This window comes from Zerene cesonia, chromosome 11, assembly GCF_012273895.1.
Source record: "Zerene cesonia ecotype Mississippi chromosome 11, Zerene_cesonia_1.1, whole genome shotgun sequence".
Classification (NCBI taxonomy): Eukaryota; Metazoa; Arthropoda; class Insecta; order Lepidoptera; family Pieridae; genus Zerene; species Zerene cesonia.
The window spans coordinates 3,980,055-3,996,607 of record NC_052112.1 but is presented as its reverse complement, the minus strand read 5'-3'; the positions used below and the strand labels follow the sequence as shown (position 1 = coordinate 3,996,607).

General features: G+C 35.7%; 2 protein-coding genes across 2 annotated transcripts in view; one reads left to right on the top strand and one right to left on the bottom strand.

Moving 5' to 3' along the window:
* LOC119830530 overlaps window positions 1-16,553 on the bottom strand; it is a 55,702-nt gene that overhangs the window by 29,939 nt on the left and 9,210 nt on the right. The window lies entirely within an intron of this gene.
* Window positions 1,786-13,766, top strand: LOC119830529. The gene is made up of 8 exons (XM_038353587.1): window positions 1,786-1,940; window positions 2,861-2,943; window positions 9,500-9,621; window positions 11,003-11,214; window positions 11,470-11,822; window positions 12,229-12,321; window positions 13,158-13,324; window positions 13,587-13,766. The coding sequence occupies exons 1-8, from the start codon at window positions 1,801-1,803 to the stop codon at window positions 13,764-13,766; spliced, it is 1,350 nt and encodes a 449-aa protein (XP_038209515.1). The 5' UTR covers window positions 1,786-1,800.

The following is a 16,553-nucleotide window of genomic DNA, read 5'->3' as shown; positions in this document are numbered from 1 at the left end:
ATTTAAGTTACTTAATCGGAGAGAAGAATTTAAACGTGACAGAGGTTTTATATTAGAATAGAAATTATGGTACCAATTTGCGATTGCACATACCTACAACTATTTACGTCCTAGGTATATGCTACTGTCGTGAAGTTGAGACTTATAAATCTGTTGCGTTGATTTAAGCATTGATTTCGTAACTGGGAGTTAATATTATTCTTATAGAGTACCATTATATAATTGTTTTTATTTAACAATTTTTTTATTATTAAAGCATTCAATGTAACAGAGATGACATAAGACTTTAGGGAAAATCCAGCTATCTATTGTAATAAACTGCGTATAAAATAAAACAATTTTTAATAACGTAGTCTAACGTGTTTGACCAGTTAGATGATTCAATCGACAAATTATGAGAATAATTCCGCAAGACTCCCCTGATTATTCGAATTTATTTTGTTACTAGCTGCACACCTCTGCTCCGTCCGGGTAGTTATGTGGAACTAGCTTAAGTCATCTTCATCATCATTATTATCATCATCACCAGCTATCATCAACATCAGCCTCGCTAGCCAAGTTCCGGTTGACAGATGTCACATGTCGTCGAACTTTTTGATATGCAGGTTTCCTCACGATGTATTTTCCTTTACCGTTTCGAACAGTGGTAATAAAAAAAATAAGGTGAAAATGTAAATGTAACACAGACGGACAGAATAAATATGATTTTATTCAGCGATTTTACGCAACGATAAATTCATGTCTTTATGTTTGTCGTATCTACGACAATATAATTTTATAATTAGGGTTATAAGCCACTTAAAATTTCTTGCTCGTTTTGTCTAGTCCAAATTTATTAAAGAATACTGCATTTAAAATGTCAGCAATTTATTAATTTGCACGAATAAGTAGAAATAAACAGAAGAATGTTTGATCTAACAAATCAAGAAGTAATGTAAATGTTGCATAAAGGTGATCTCAACTCGTGTGTACTCGACTTAACTGTGGTAATAAAATGTTTTCATATAGAATTTATAATATTTTATTTCTTACTCATAATAATGATCTAATTCGCCGCATATAGAACACACATTGAGTACGGAATAAGTTTGGAATAGAATTGGAAGTTTAGATGGATTTTTTTCGACGAGTAATGATAATGGACCAGTTATTGTAAAATTGTTGTTTCGTTCATTGATTCTTGATATAGATAGACCATGATATTACACTTTTGAGAACAACGTAACATGGCAGCTTATGTTTAAAAATAAATGTTTTCAGTGATTTGTTCTTTTACTTATTTTTATTGGCAAACGGTTCAACAGTCTCATAAATTGTTGACGACCTCGACTAATTGTGAGTTCGATTTGAAAATTCGGAAATATAAGTGTCGTATATAATATTATAAAGAGGAATATTAATTAGAATTAAGGAATTGACTTATTTTTTTTTTTATTTGTGTTTGTACCTTAGTGCAAAATTATTTACAATTTATATTTATTTCAAGGAAAACATTTAATGAATTATGAATTATCAAATTATATTTAAAATGATAAACCGTAGTACGTCAATACTGTATACATTATGAAAACAAAACATAACTAGAAAATTACAGTGCGTAATGTCCATTATGGCATTTATTTATGGTTCAATTATTTTACCTATTTCCCACTTCCTGTTAATGTTCTTATGATCTTATTAATAATTTGGTTGTAATTGAGAATAAACTAAGATCTAAAGAGCTAACAAGTAATGTGTGAATCTTGTTTTAAAATGAAATATGTATTTTTTTTAAGTTATTGTTGCTTAGAACGAAAATGAATGAAATGTATATTCTTTGCAGTTTTTGAAATGTTGGTGTGCGCCCGTCAGTGCGCCCGACGGAAATCGTTGATACTAACGTTTGGTGAGTTCTGTGTCTTCGCTGCCGAACTGCGCCGATGTTCCCGACAGACTAGATCGTAAGTTTTTTCCTTTCTTCGATTTTCTAAATGAATTAATATTATATTATGTTCTTACGACGCATTATTAATTTAATATAATTGAAGTAGGATATTACAGGAATAGACGTTCTAAAAATTATCTCCAAAATCGTAACGCTTTGCATGATTGTCTTTATTATTTGCCACGGTCTCGTGGATCCGCGGGCGGCTACCGATGTGTCACTCCCCACGACGTAGTAAAAGTGAGGAATGAAGTGGTAGATAAGGGGAGGAAATAAAAAACCCAACATTATGATTCATAGGGACTTTCCTTGAAAACTTGAAACTTTTCTTATTTAATTATCTAAATTTCTTAAAACAATTAAGTATTATCTAGTATAAATAACACGCGTACCGTTTCATAGAATTAACTGCCTATATGTTTCTTTTTATTAAGTAAAATTTTTCATTGTAACGGTGAAGCTTCAAAGGATTTTTTTCATGGAACATATTTTCCGGTGCAATGTGCAGACACAAACAAAGCGTATTAAATCTTGGCAGTAACACAAACTCTAGGCGAATAGTCCCGGATAATGGCCGGTTTATTACATAGCGCTATATAAATATAAATATCAACTAAGCATAATGGCGTAATTAGTGCCCTCGATGTCCGCTCCAAGTACAACATGAATCAGTTTAATTCTGTCGATGACGGCCACAATGGGCCGCCGTACAGCCGGTCTTGAACCTGTGCTTCGTGCGTCGAAGTCAACTCCACCGTTGTCGCGTGCGTTGACCCTTGAATGTCGTATAAAATATTGGTCATGCACTGATTCACGATCGTAACGACTTGCATTTTCGTGCATGCTTAGAATGTGCTAGAAGCTTTTACACTAGAGGCATAGGTAGGTACCGGCGCGGCGTCTCTATAGACCGCTTATCGATTTTGTTATTCGCAGGACATCGAGTAAGCCGGAGTCACCCGTTTGGAGCGTGGACAAAGAGTTGAGGGACAAGGAAGCGATTTGTAAACATGTTAACGGTAAGTGATGATTTTTGTTTGAATACAGATAGTTTTAAGAAATGAACGGGTATTGGTTTTTGTAAAAAAGGATATTATATATTTATCATCTTGTCTTCACTTTAACGTGTTGAATGATCAAATCGTTTGTGAATATATATGTAACAAAAACTATAATAAATAATTTAAATGGAGTGTAGTGAACTTTACGCGCAATCGCTAAAACCATTTATAGTCACCATTATGAATCATGAAATTCAAGGTAAATAAAGTCAAACGGAATTTAATCACCTGCGATCATTTTTCTATGCGATATAATACAGATAGTAATAGACGTGCTAATCACACGGGTGATATCACCTGTTGGATGTAAGTGGAACAAGCCAAGGCGTCGAATTAAGTTTATTTTATATAGCGGAAGGTCGATCGGAGACAGCGTCCTGCTAAACAAATCTTGAATGATGACTAACTTTCCGCACGGTACCAATCCAGAAATATACGGAGCGGTATCCCCGTGGATCTACAGCTCGTACACAAATCTCAATAATACTTGCAGGGTCGTGCCTGTGCATAAAGAAATTACGTAAAACCGCTCTACCGCGCATAAGTTTCGAGGAGATATACATAAACGTGAATAAACTAGTTCATAGTTTATTAAGCCGTATATAGATTTATAGGCTACATATACATAAGCGAAACGCCATCTAGAAAGACGTTTTATATGAATGTTTTCTTCCTTTAAAAAGAGAGAGTTCGATCCGTATACCCAAGGATGGTACTATAATTTCGTTAAGTAAGTCATTTGAATTTCAAATTAGGTTTGCTGTTATTGAGATAGGCAAATGTTGAGTGACCATGAATACATTATGCTGATACCTACAGTTACTATTGTATATGGAAAGTATAACAATGATGTTCGATATATTTGAGAGTGACAGATAAGATAACATTGATAAGTTGGTACACATGACAAAATATTAAGTCACTGCATAGTATATATGAATGTCCTCGTAATATCGATCGACGTCTAAAATATACAATCAATAACTCTTTGTCCATAATGTACGTACTGATTCCACATATAAAGGTGACGTAACCCTCGCGGGCACACTATCTTGTTTACTCTGATATACTGCGTTACATACATCAAACATATTTCATTATTTACTATTAACATCGCGTGTAATTAAAAGTATGGATCATGTGTGTGGAGGTAGTGAGTGATTGGCAGCTGGACCTAATTATCTAACGCTCTACATGATTTTCAAATATCACTGAATAAATTCTGATGCTAATATGTTGTTGGCCTTTAATTCACTTTTTCATTGAACAGTATCACGTGCCAGTTTATGGCAAAACAATCCATATAGAATCATTAGAAAAAAATTGTTGTATTTAACTGTTTAATTTACTGCCACCATTGGATGCAAAGATTGTAGGAATTAAATTTTCGCAACATTTTAAAATTAATTTTGAAGTCGAGCAAGCTTTGGCACGAATTGAATCAGTCACATCGTTTGAGCTACCACACCCTCACAGAAGATCGACAGCAGATAGTAGCATGTAACCGTGAATATACTCTTTACCTAGGTAAAAAATACCTATACAAATAACAGATACACTAATAGAATAGAATCCGTAATATATATAATACGTAAACGTGAAAGATAAAAAAAAATGACCGAAAACGTAGCGGAACATTCAAAACGTTCGGTTTTATCATAAAAACTTTTGTATGTCAAGTTTGACCTGACTATAAGTCGCATAGAAAACGTAGATAACAAGCGTTTAACCATTTTTCTACGCCCCAATGTACAACGAATATTCCCAATTGTCAAAAAAAATGTATCTATTATCGACATTGTATTGTAAGTTTTATGACTTGATATTATATCAATGTTTAAAGAATTAAAGTTTACGAAAGGGAGAAACGTAGGACATGCGTCATCCATACAGTGCATCTTGGCTTATTAATAGCTTTATTAACGTCAGCCAGGAACATAAAAAAAAATATTATATTGTCCCTTGTCATATTGACAGTGACATAGAGGACATTGTGTTTTTTACACTGCGAAGTGTGAAGCCTTCCGCTGAGACATAGATAATGATACATCGCACAAAAACGTTAATTTTATTTTCATTTGTTTCATTTTAATCATGATTTTACCATGAATTTGATGACACACAGGATTTCGCATCTGTCACAATTTTTTTTCCTCGCCCTGCGACTGTAGGTCGTTTATTCGTCAAACCTTTTCCGCATAAGCACTTAATTAAATACATACTTTTAACATAGTCACCAGCGAACATAAAACATATAGGAAGTAATGATGTAATTTTATAAATATGGTAAAATACTTGAGCGGAAAAAGACATGATATCATTTTATATGGACCTGTTTTCATTATTATAATTTTATGTTTCTAGAAAAAAGCATTGTGGTTGGAACAATTTTTTTGTATTTAATCAAATTTGATGAAAAGTAAGGTACAGAAATGCGATGAAAAGAAATAATCTAATAATATACATAAATAAGTGGCAGGCGTGGCCTTCCTGAGTCTTCCGCAACAACTATAATCGGAGTGCGGAAGCGCCACGATGCTCAGCGATCCTCGATACAAACTAACAGTATACCAAATTATTATAATGCTCCAAGCAACTTATGGCTATCTATAAATTCAATATACGCTATAACCAACTGACCATAATTATGATTGTATCCTTTAATCCGAGACAGTTATTTTCTCTATTTTTCCGACCGAATAAAAGTAAACCAAATTCAAAAGCAGTTTAAACAAATAGCAAATTTAATATTATGCTACAAAATAATAATGAAGCTTTCATAAAAATTTATTAGTTGTACAAATATTTTTTTCTCCTGTGGAACATAAGATTTTTATAAGATATTATATGAGTTTAATCTGTGTTAAACGTTTCTTATACTGTTGGCTGTAAGTATTAAGAAATAAAAATAAATATAAAGGGTAAATATCAAGTAATCGATTGTATTGTCAGCAGAAGGGTGTATTCAAAACTGAGAAAATCATATAATTTGGCAAACTTTAACATGACAAACAAATATTTGACTTCCTTATCACTAGGAAGACAACGGCGACATTTCTGTTACTCGCTTTATTTCTATTCATACCGTTTTAATAAATATTTTAATACTACGTATCTGGAGATGAAATCCGCTCTAACCTTGAGTGTACTACAGAATCCACACCTTTTTCTGTCAACTAAATAACAACGCAATAATTTTGTAATATTTACGGTTGATACCAAACATCAAACAATTCATTAAATTATACTACTGTGGAGCAGGACATGAGATAAATATAAAATAGTTTTATGTATATATATTGTGCTTTAATAGCAGTCGATGTCGACCTAAAACTGTATTTCATACATATGTGATAAAATATATGGTTCTTGCTTAACAAGCGTGATAAATTTAGCAAACATTGTTGCGAATGTGCTAATGAACCTTTGTTTTACAATATTGTTGACTCTTTTTTAAAGCTTACACCCTTAAAATGTTTGAAGGTTTTGGGACTAATTTTTATAGTGGATCTTTGCAAATTGAAATCTGGGTGCTATCTATCAAGACGTATAACGACGACCAATTGCATTCAGCATTGCAATTGCATACAGTACAATACTTAGTGCAATCAAGATATTATTAATGAAAGTATCCCCATATGGGGCAGACAATAATCAGTGCCCTTGACGTATCAGTTGATATTTCTTTGGGAATCAGGTGAAACTATTAGTGTAAACCGAAAAATATCACTGTATAAATGCGGATACTATAAAAAGGTTTCGAACCTAGCACCACCATGTAATCGTTCGTAACAATTGCTCGAACTTTACCATGTAGGCAGACAATTAAATGAAGTGTACTAATCAATTGTCAAAATATTATATCGTCTTATTATTGACTGGACCATAAATAATTATATTGTAATATATAACAATAAGATATACAAATTACAGTATCATATTTTTATTCACAAATCCGTTGTTGTTAATTAACAATTCAAGCCGCGATATGAGAAGAACAGCAATAATATATGACTGGGACTGAGTAATAAATACGTAGTTGTTGTCTTTCCGGATATATAAGGCAACGATTTCATTGTAGGACGGATGGTAGTCGTCATAATTTAGCGTAGTACCTTTGTAATACTATAGAAATAACAGAATATTTTAAAATGCGGAATTGGCTAGTGTTGTGAGGTGGAGTCGTGCTGCGGAGCCAGTTGGCCGCCGACCGTCAGTCGGATCAGCGCGCGCTGGCGCGAGTGCCGTCACACAGCCGCAACCATGCCGCCGACCACCATGATCGTGCCCTGTGCGTCTCCGAAACTCGTAAACATTCTTATCATTCAATTTTATCAACGACTCGGCCCAACCATATAATAGTTAGTAGTGATATCACGTAAAACAAAAACATACAATTCCGTTTTTCACTGTACCTAATCTCATGTGTATTGCGTTTACTATACTCCATAATAAAGTTTTGTGTTTGTAAAGGTTCATTGTATAGATTTTTATGGTCGTCGTTTGGTTTGTGCGAACAGTGGTATTCAAAGTGCGTTTGTTGACCACGCGTTGTGTTTACGTTTTCATTCTGGCACTGGATGCTGATCCGGAATTGGATCTCGTCGGCCACATTTTGTATTCAATAATGACAACACAGGTCATTTCGGGTTTCATTCAAAACATTTTGTTTAAAACTTTATTATCACAGTTAACACATTGTGTTCGAAAAAAAATTTTTGTATGAAAAGGGAACTCTGATGCTGTGCATTCTGTAGTTATTCTTACTATTATCAATAACATACATTGTTAGTTCTTTGGTATCGATCGATAGTAAGTAAGCGATGTTTAAAGTAGATCAAGTGTTCGCCGACAGGCTAAAAGCCCACGTTAGTGCTCGTCAATCATTACACACCGAACTTTGAATGGAGCATTCACCTTACGGCAATACTTTCTAAATTAAGGTGTATCATCACATTAGTCACTCCTATTTATATTCGCCTATATTCACTTTACCTCTCTTCCGGACAATGATTGATGATTGATGTTTGTTTTTTGGAAACAGTTGACCATTCTTCGCCACAGTATATTGCTCTACAAACCACCTTCAATAAGTTGTAAACGCATATTATCTTAATAAATTCATTAATATCTTACAATGTTTCTTATTCTATACGAAAGAAAGGACTTTGGAATATAACATTGATAAAATGGTTGTTGTTGGAACTTACAATTGCGTGTTCGAATGCGTACACTATAATTGTCAACAATTAACCATTTGGCTCGGTATGGTTCGAAGCCTAGAAATAGTATTAACTGTTACCCTGATTCCCTTTAACCTTTAAGTGGTTATAAATACTGCGTCTTCCTTATTATCTAAGAACTATAAATGGCGTTACTCACTGTTGTGACGTAGAAATAACGTTAGACACGGTGGTTGTTGTTGGATATAAAGCGTGGGTTTTGTTCTCTAACACATGATAACATCCTATAGAATACTTAAAATAATTGCTTGTTGCCACACCTACGTACGTTAATAGTCTTATTCTAATTATGCACAACAGCTATCGCGAATCGCAGTTAAATATCAGTTGCTAATGGGTACTCTTTCAATATTTTTTATTGAACTAAACGAAGTCTTTATGCGTAGGAAAATATTATAATTGATGATGTCACTGGAGCTGTCGGTGACCTTTTAAATCCGATAAAAAACAGGAATGGTTAAGGCGCCGCGCGCCGCCTCCACGCACGCCGCTCTCGTAGCGTACGTCTTACATGGTAGCGCGTATAAGATTTATCCGTTTGATTATCATATTCATTATTCATAACTCATAACTGTATTAAAAATCAATGCTATATTTGAGGCAATAAAATATAATTTAATACAGCTCCGAACGTGTTGGTTTACACGGTATTGTTATTTATTGATAATATATATTTAAATAAAATACATCTGAATGATAGAACCTATCTAGGAGTACAGTATAAGCTGAGTATTATTTTAGTTTATTAAGTTGTAATAAAGATGTTACCTACCTTTACTGTCGTTGGTGTTTCACAATAATAATAATTGATCTTTTTAGCATAACGAAAGCAGTTAGAGACGCGACTGACAATAGGTGCCTTTAACTAAATTAAAAAAGAAGAATTGAAAATTATTTCTCAATAATTGAAAACATAATTATACTTCGGAATTTGCTTAACTAATTATTTTTATCAAGGCGTTCATTTTGCAATCAGTGGAATAAGTACAACGATTTTAGTATCGATCTTTTGTTCCTTTTATCATTTAATTACAAATAAGGATTTTATCACGAATTACGTTAGAGGTTTACATCACACACGTTTATCACGTATTAATATTGCGTTTATATCAGTCTGAACGTGCGTTGTAAAATGCAATAAGTCTAAGAGTTTTCGTTTTAAAGGATCATTGCACAAACTATAACTTACGTAATATTGCATAGATGTATATGTTATATCGTATGAAGTAATAATGTATGCGAAGGTATTATAATAAATGTCGTTTGCGCAGGTAGCGAGGCGTCGCCGGCGCCATGCGAAGTGTTTCTGGGCGGATCGTGCAACCCCACTACGTGGAGATCGGATATCGCAATACCGATGCTCAAGAAGATGGGAATTACATATTTTAACCCTGTAAGTTGTTTAAGACTATTTACTTGTTCAGAGAAGATTCACACGTATCAAATTATGTTTATGTATGTACCTATATAGTTATCAGCTAGAAAAGTTCTCGGTTGTTAATTTGTTAAAGCCTCTCTTTTTCTGGACTGAGTAAAAGTCAATTAAGTAAAATATGCGAGTTTCTCTATTGATAATAATAATAAGATTAAGATATTGTAAACGTAACATCCAATTAAATCAAGTAACGTTTGTATTCATGAATTGTAGAAGCCTTTAAAAAGCTGTTGAATACTTTGATGAACTGTAGATAGAATAAATTCGGATTTATCTAATAAATCTTCACACACAAGAATCCCGGTCAGCTAACGATTCGTGTAATATTAATCGTGTGATTTGAATTTGAAACCCACACGTAGAAGTTATCGAGGCGACGACGAACCGCAGTGACATTCTTCGGCCCGGTCGCAAATTAATGGCAGCGTACAAAAAAATATTGGCAAATCAACCAGCCAGTGACATAAAGCGCGGCATAGCTCATGTTCCGTGACCAGACACTGAGGTGATTGTGCGTGTTCCTTGGGCACATTCCACACATTGAACGTGATCGCATTACGCTAATTTGGAAATCGCTTTAAACACGTTTCCATGGAACAACATATTGTAGGATAAAGTTCATCACGCCTGACCTTGCAACGACATAATATATTTCGTAGATACATATCCAGGCGTAGATAAAGAGATTCGCGATGTATCACATACACGAGTGCCTGGGCGATAGGTACAGTTTTATCGTCGGAACAGATGTTCTGAATTATACTATGATAATAAATTGATACTCTATCATCATACCGAGTATCTTCACTTTTATATACTGGTCATAAAATAAGACGCAAATGAATAGTTTACCTACTTTTGGAATTTCAATTCAGTAAGATATGAAGGTACGCAATCCATAATAAATAATCGGTCAATGATCTAATGATTTGTCAGTAAATCAATTACATGACGCCTGTGACTTGAATTTATGGTTATGATAAAGGCGGACATGAAGATAAATATTTCTTACCGCACCTTAAAACACGTACTTACATACTTTTGGCAATATGTTATAGCGGATAAAGTTCACCAACAAAATTCTTGGAAAATCAATAAAAAAATTACAAATCACCCAACTGCTATAATTTTTAAACCATCGTTTTTACTGTATTGCCTTCGACTACGGGTATAGGCTACTAACCAATATGCTATTATTTTTTTTGATTATATGATTAGGGGCATTCGTTTAGGGTAAATATTATAATTTTTTAAGTATGGTCCATCGACACGCTAGTAAATGCGCAATAAACCGCGCGATATAGTACTAAAATGTAAATAATTTGACATTAACTTGCAGCAAGTTGACGATTGGTCGACGGAGCTGATAGAAGTGGAGCACCGCGCGAAGGCGGAGGCGCGCGCGCTGCTGTTCGTGCTGGACAGCGAGACGCGCGCCGTCGCCGCCAGCGTGGAGGCCGCGCACCTCGCCGCCGCGCCGCGCGACCTGCTGCTCGTGCTCAGGCCCTACTCACGCCACCAGACCATCGGCCGAGAGACCATATCGGACCAGTGGGTTTTATTTCTTTTTTAAATAATGGAAGACATTTTTATTTACCTACCTCATACGTTGACTTCTTGCATGGGATATTATCTAATGGGATGTATCTATATTTCTAATAAGAAGTGTTTATTTTAAAAAGAATAAAGCAATGTAATTCTTATTGTTATACAATTCTCTTCATCTTTCTTTAATAAAGCGATAATTAAGTATAGAAGTAATAGTAAATGGTATTGTGCATAACTGTAGCGCGGTTCTGTCTGCAGGGAGTACGTAGAGCTGTCGCGGGCGCGCGCGACGCTGCAGGAGGCGGTGGAGCGGCGCGGGCTGCCCGCGTTCACGGACATCCCGGCGGCGCTGCGGTGCGCGCGCGCCGTGCTGCGCGGCGCGCGCACGCACCCGCGCCACTCGCTGGGGCACACCATCCTGCGGCTGAAGCGCGCGTACGACGCGGCGGGCGGCCGCAGCGCGCGCCTGTCCCGCGCGCGCGCGCTCGACGCGCTGCGGGACGCCACGCGCGCCGACCGCGACCTCGCCGACCGCTGCCTGCCGCCCAACGCCGATGTCGTCGACTTCGAGACCTTCTGCGCGGCCGTCGCCGAGCTGGCGGCCGATGCAGGTACTGCTCGATTCTAGTATTGCTATTTAACTCAATTATGGATCGTTCGATCGAAATATATATCAATAGTTTGTACTGAAATCAACTTGTCTTGTTGTTTCATACGTGTTATTGAATGGCAGCAGCAATGTTATATTGAATCATTTCCAGCATCTCAATTGTACGAAGAACTCTGAGAGTAATCGCATGGCATACTACTGTTTAAATACTGAAAAAAGTCATATCACAGATACTCGTAATTAAGATAGAAGCACACGAACTCAATCATGAATAGTTGTATCAAAATCTCCTCGTAATAATAACCAAAAGTCTAGTAAATAAAGCTCATTGAGACGCCCACACTAAACAATAAACAAGCGCAAGCACGGTTCCCAGCGGCCAGTACAGATGCGATGTTATGTTGAAGGGTCGCGGCGGCGCGCGGGCGCGGGCGTGGCGGCGCGCGTCCGCCGCGCGTTCCGTTGCCTCCGCGACTTTATCACGTCGCCGACCACCGCCGGTGTGTGCGCGTGCTGATTGGCTTTACGATGTTTTTTATTTGCGATTTTTTCATTTGACCCTAGATACAGGCTCATAACGCACGTGTAAATATTCCACACATTTGATTGATTCGACCCGAAATGTAAACAGAATTAATATATACTTTAATTTGGTTCATGCAGGGTATGAACGTTTTGAAATATGAATCATAATATATTGCGTCTAACTCATGTTAACAAAGGCGATATTAGTATAGTGTAAGAACAATGAATGTGAACACATCTCGGTTATCTTATCATCCTGTTTCGTGGCACGGAAATATCACTCAGCTTTCATTCTGCGAATACAATCATTTCGTGTGAAGCTGAGTTTGGGTTTTTATTTGCTTTACATTATTTTATAAAACACCAATGTGTTTATTTTTCAGCTTACTATTTTCGAGCAATGCGTACAGTAGTGTTTTTAAAGCTTCTTGTTAAATTGTTTGCTTTATTAGTTCATAGTGTTTAACTTATGCGATGTAGCAAAAATAAGTAAATTATTGTATTTATGAATTAAAGTATGTATTGCTATCAGCACAACGTGCAATAAAAAGTTCATATAACAATATACTTTGATTAAATTTCGTTCGCACGTTGTTAGTCTTTTATCTCATGAACATTGTTTTTAGTGTCGAAGACATATAATAAATTGCGACTCAATATTGTTTTACTGTTCATAAAACACAGCTTCTTAGGAATCAGATTCATATTTAGAATATCAATTATCTCCGATATTTTTTTTTAATTAACTGTCTATTTAAATAGTTTGATCATAAGTTGTCATAAATGTTAACAATATTTCATACAATTTTAGAATACCAAAGGTCGAACGGTCAAGAGAATGAAGCCGGCGGCGAGGCGGCGGCGGGCGCGCAGGAGCGCGTGTCGCCGCTCGCACAGCGCCGCGACTCGAACGGCCTGCACGCGCGCAACCCGCGCCTGCGGGCCTATGGACAGAAGCTGTCCTTGTTTATACCTAAGGTGAGACGGCTTATAACAATGGGATTTAAGCTGAGCTTATAAGGTCGAATTCGATCTACTCGTTTTAACGATTAATTGAATAACGTTATCAAAATCGATATATGGAACTAACACAAAACGTTAATGTAGATTTAGGAATACAATATAGTATAGCTATGACGGATGTTTCAGCTATAGTATTCGAAAGCTCCACTTCCAGGCGCCACTTTATATATATTTAATTCGAACGTGCCATAACATGTCGAGTGTATGGGTGTTGCAGAACGGCGGAAGCGGCGGGGGTGGCAACAAGGCGGAGGCGTCGGGCGAGAGCAGCGGCGACAGCGTGTTCACGCCGGGCACGGAGCGACGGCTCGACCGCCTGCCCGCCATGCTGGGCGCGCCCACGCACGACGTCTACCTCGCCGGCGCCTTCCCTGTAAGTGCATCGCCCAACACATAACACAGATGCAAACACACACACAACACCTGCACGTACACACTCACACAACACCTGCACACTCACACTTGTACGTACACACACACACACCTGCACCACGTACACACGCGTACGTACACACTCATACACATGCATATTTTTCTATGTGTTTTGATATCCTGGCCCAATAGTAACGCACACAATACAATATAATATGTCCGTGGTCATGAATAAACATAATATATTTTATGATTTTCACAGTATCTGATTTTCAATTTCTTTTTCTATGATAGAGCGGTAATCAAAGAGGATATCGTAAGTGTGCGTTACACTATACACATACGCGCATAAATAAATTTCACCTGCACCTGCACGATAGATTTGTGTAAACAATAAAAATCGAAAGAATACTATTCAAACAGTTAATAGTAAAATTCCATTCACAATTATTAATTTTAGTATTCCTTTCGACTAACAAATTTTATTAAATTTACGTGACGAATAGGTAATTAGTATTGGCATTTGCACGCTTCATACATTTTCGCTTAGTAATGTTGTTATTGATAATATTACATGCAAAATATTAGCATTTAAACAACGAACACTATCTTTAGCTTCGCCGTAGAACCTAAGAGATTTTATCTTCCTAAACGCCTCAATAATAAATGCGTAAAATAATTTAAATCTTGAGAAAATGCGATATTACGTTTTAAACATTAATAAAATTGATTAATAATTTTAAGCATGATATAATAGCGCATTATGTGATTATTTTTGTTCGAACTATTTCTGTTATTCCGTCGCGAGACGTAACGATATTCATTATTTTATATAAAGTTGTTCAGATGTAATGCTTGAATTAATCTTATCGTACATATTTATTATACAAAATTTTGTATAATATTTATTATATTTTGCAAATTTTGATAGTTTTGGCAAAGTCAACGTAGAAACTCATTATAAGCAATTGAGATACGCATCTGCGTCCTTTACGCGGTTTATATGGATCGTTACATTAATGAATGGTTACTTCATGATTACTTAACACACAATGCGTTTGTGTGTAGCTCGCATATTGTTTGCATAATGAGGCTGATTCAAACAACCGCTGCTTACATTGTGCGAGTTATGAACTGTAATCTGCGTATTTGTGTGAGGTGCAATTTACAGACTTCTAATGAGGCTATTATTGTTTAGTGTCTTGGCTAATTTGTATACTGAATACGACTTTTGTGGCCCGGTTTTGTTCGCGTGCAATTCACGTTATTGTGCGACAGATACACAGACGTTTGCATACCGGTTTCGCATTTTTCTCTAGTTTTGATTTCGTGACCAAAAGAAGTTTCCTATCCAACGTTCCATCGTCCACATAATATTTGACGTAATTAGGTGAAGATAAGATGTATATGAAAGACTTAATCAAATACTTATTTCAAATTATTGTCGTCTTCGAGATTTTCCGTGCCAGATTTGGATTGCAAGCGAGCGTACATAGAAAAGTTATAAAATTATTTGACTATGATTTTACGTCATATTGCGTTTAATGTTTGGGAGTTATAAGAAAGTCTTAGGACCTGTGTCACCACATTCTGATAAGGTCTGAAATTAAACTTATTCGAGGGTTTTTTTTTCACATACTTTTTGTCATTAACACGCTTTTATTTACTTCTCATATACATTTGTATGTAACCGAAGAGCAAGTGAGAATATTCCGTTGATTCATACATCCATATATATTTTAGCTAAAGAGGTTATATGAAGAAATTTTGAAAACGGCTATTACAATGAAAGTTGCGTTTTCTGCTTTCCTTCCTGTGACACGCCAATGCTTATAATTTCGCTTCACAGTGATGTCACATGGGCCGTATGTACTCTTCTCATGCTCATAATTTCTATTATAGTCGTGACCACTCTGTGTTTACAGATTGACTAAACGCAAAGGTGTCACCAGGTCATGATTTGTCACCCAAATCAAATACATTTAAAGTTAACTAGAAACGACACGACGATGACTTGTTTAGTTTAATGATATGTTTGGCTTTGGTAAATATATCATTCATTTAACGTGATTACATATTATAAATCGCCAGTGTAGTAACGCGTACGTGAAGTTTATTTATTTACCATTGGAATATTTTACACTGTGGAGAGTTAAAAAAATCCGTGATATAAATATTAGATATATTTCTTCTATTCCTATTTCCATTTTACATTTTTCAAAATAGTATAACAATTGAATCTATAAATGCTAGTTCTAAAAGTGAGGGGAGTCACGTTAATTAATGTATCAATTAAAATGGCTATACTAATTAAGTCATAATTTACTCACTTAACTCTAGGTTCACACTAATAAAAGTCAAATGTTTTAAACACGTGATATGAATCAAGTGTTAGTAATAGATTTGTTTGTTGACGTTTGGCTTTCGCTCTCGCGGAAACGGGTTAAACATAACTTTGTGATTGAGACTCGATGTTTTGTCCTACTTAGGCAATCATATAATCGAATAAGTATCATTCAGTGTCTTTTTCATTTCATCTTGTTTGTTCTTGTTTGATGTCATAAATTCATGTTAGCGCTTGTGTGTAAGTTGTGGCCACATATATCAGGTTGTGCATACGCCAACTTATATTTAAAAACGATCTATAGCTTAAGTATACATGTAACGACCTTGTGATCCTTAAAAATAAAAGAATAAAATAAAATCTTGGACTTCTCTGTTTCACAATGACATCTCGTAATGAATTATCTCTTGAATGTTCAAACGTGTTTATTTTTATATGTTTATTATTTTGTGCCCGTTCTTTTTTTTT

Excerpts from the sequence above, each read along its gene's own strand:
- LOC119830529 (XM_038353587.1), top strand. The coding sequence starts at position 1,801 with ATGAAATGTATATTCTTTGCAGTTTTTGAAATGTTGGTGTGCGCCCGT. Across the intron at positions 1,941-2,860 it reads TGTTCCCGACAGACTAGATC|GACATCGAGTAAGCCGGAGT; the intron begins GTAAGTTTTTTC and ends TGTTATTCGCAG. Across the intron at positions 11,823-12,228 it reads CGAGCTGGCGGCCGATGCAG|GGTCGCGGCGGCGCGCGGGC; the intron begins GTACTGCTCGAT and ends GTTATGTTGAAG.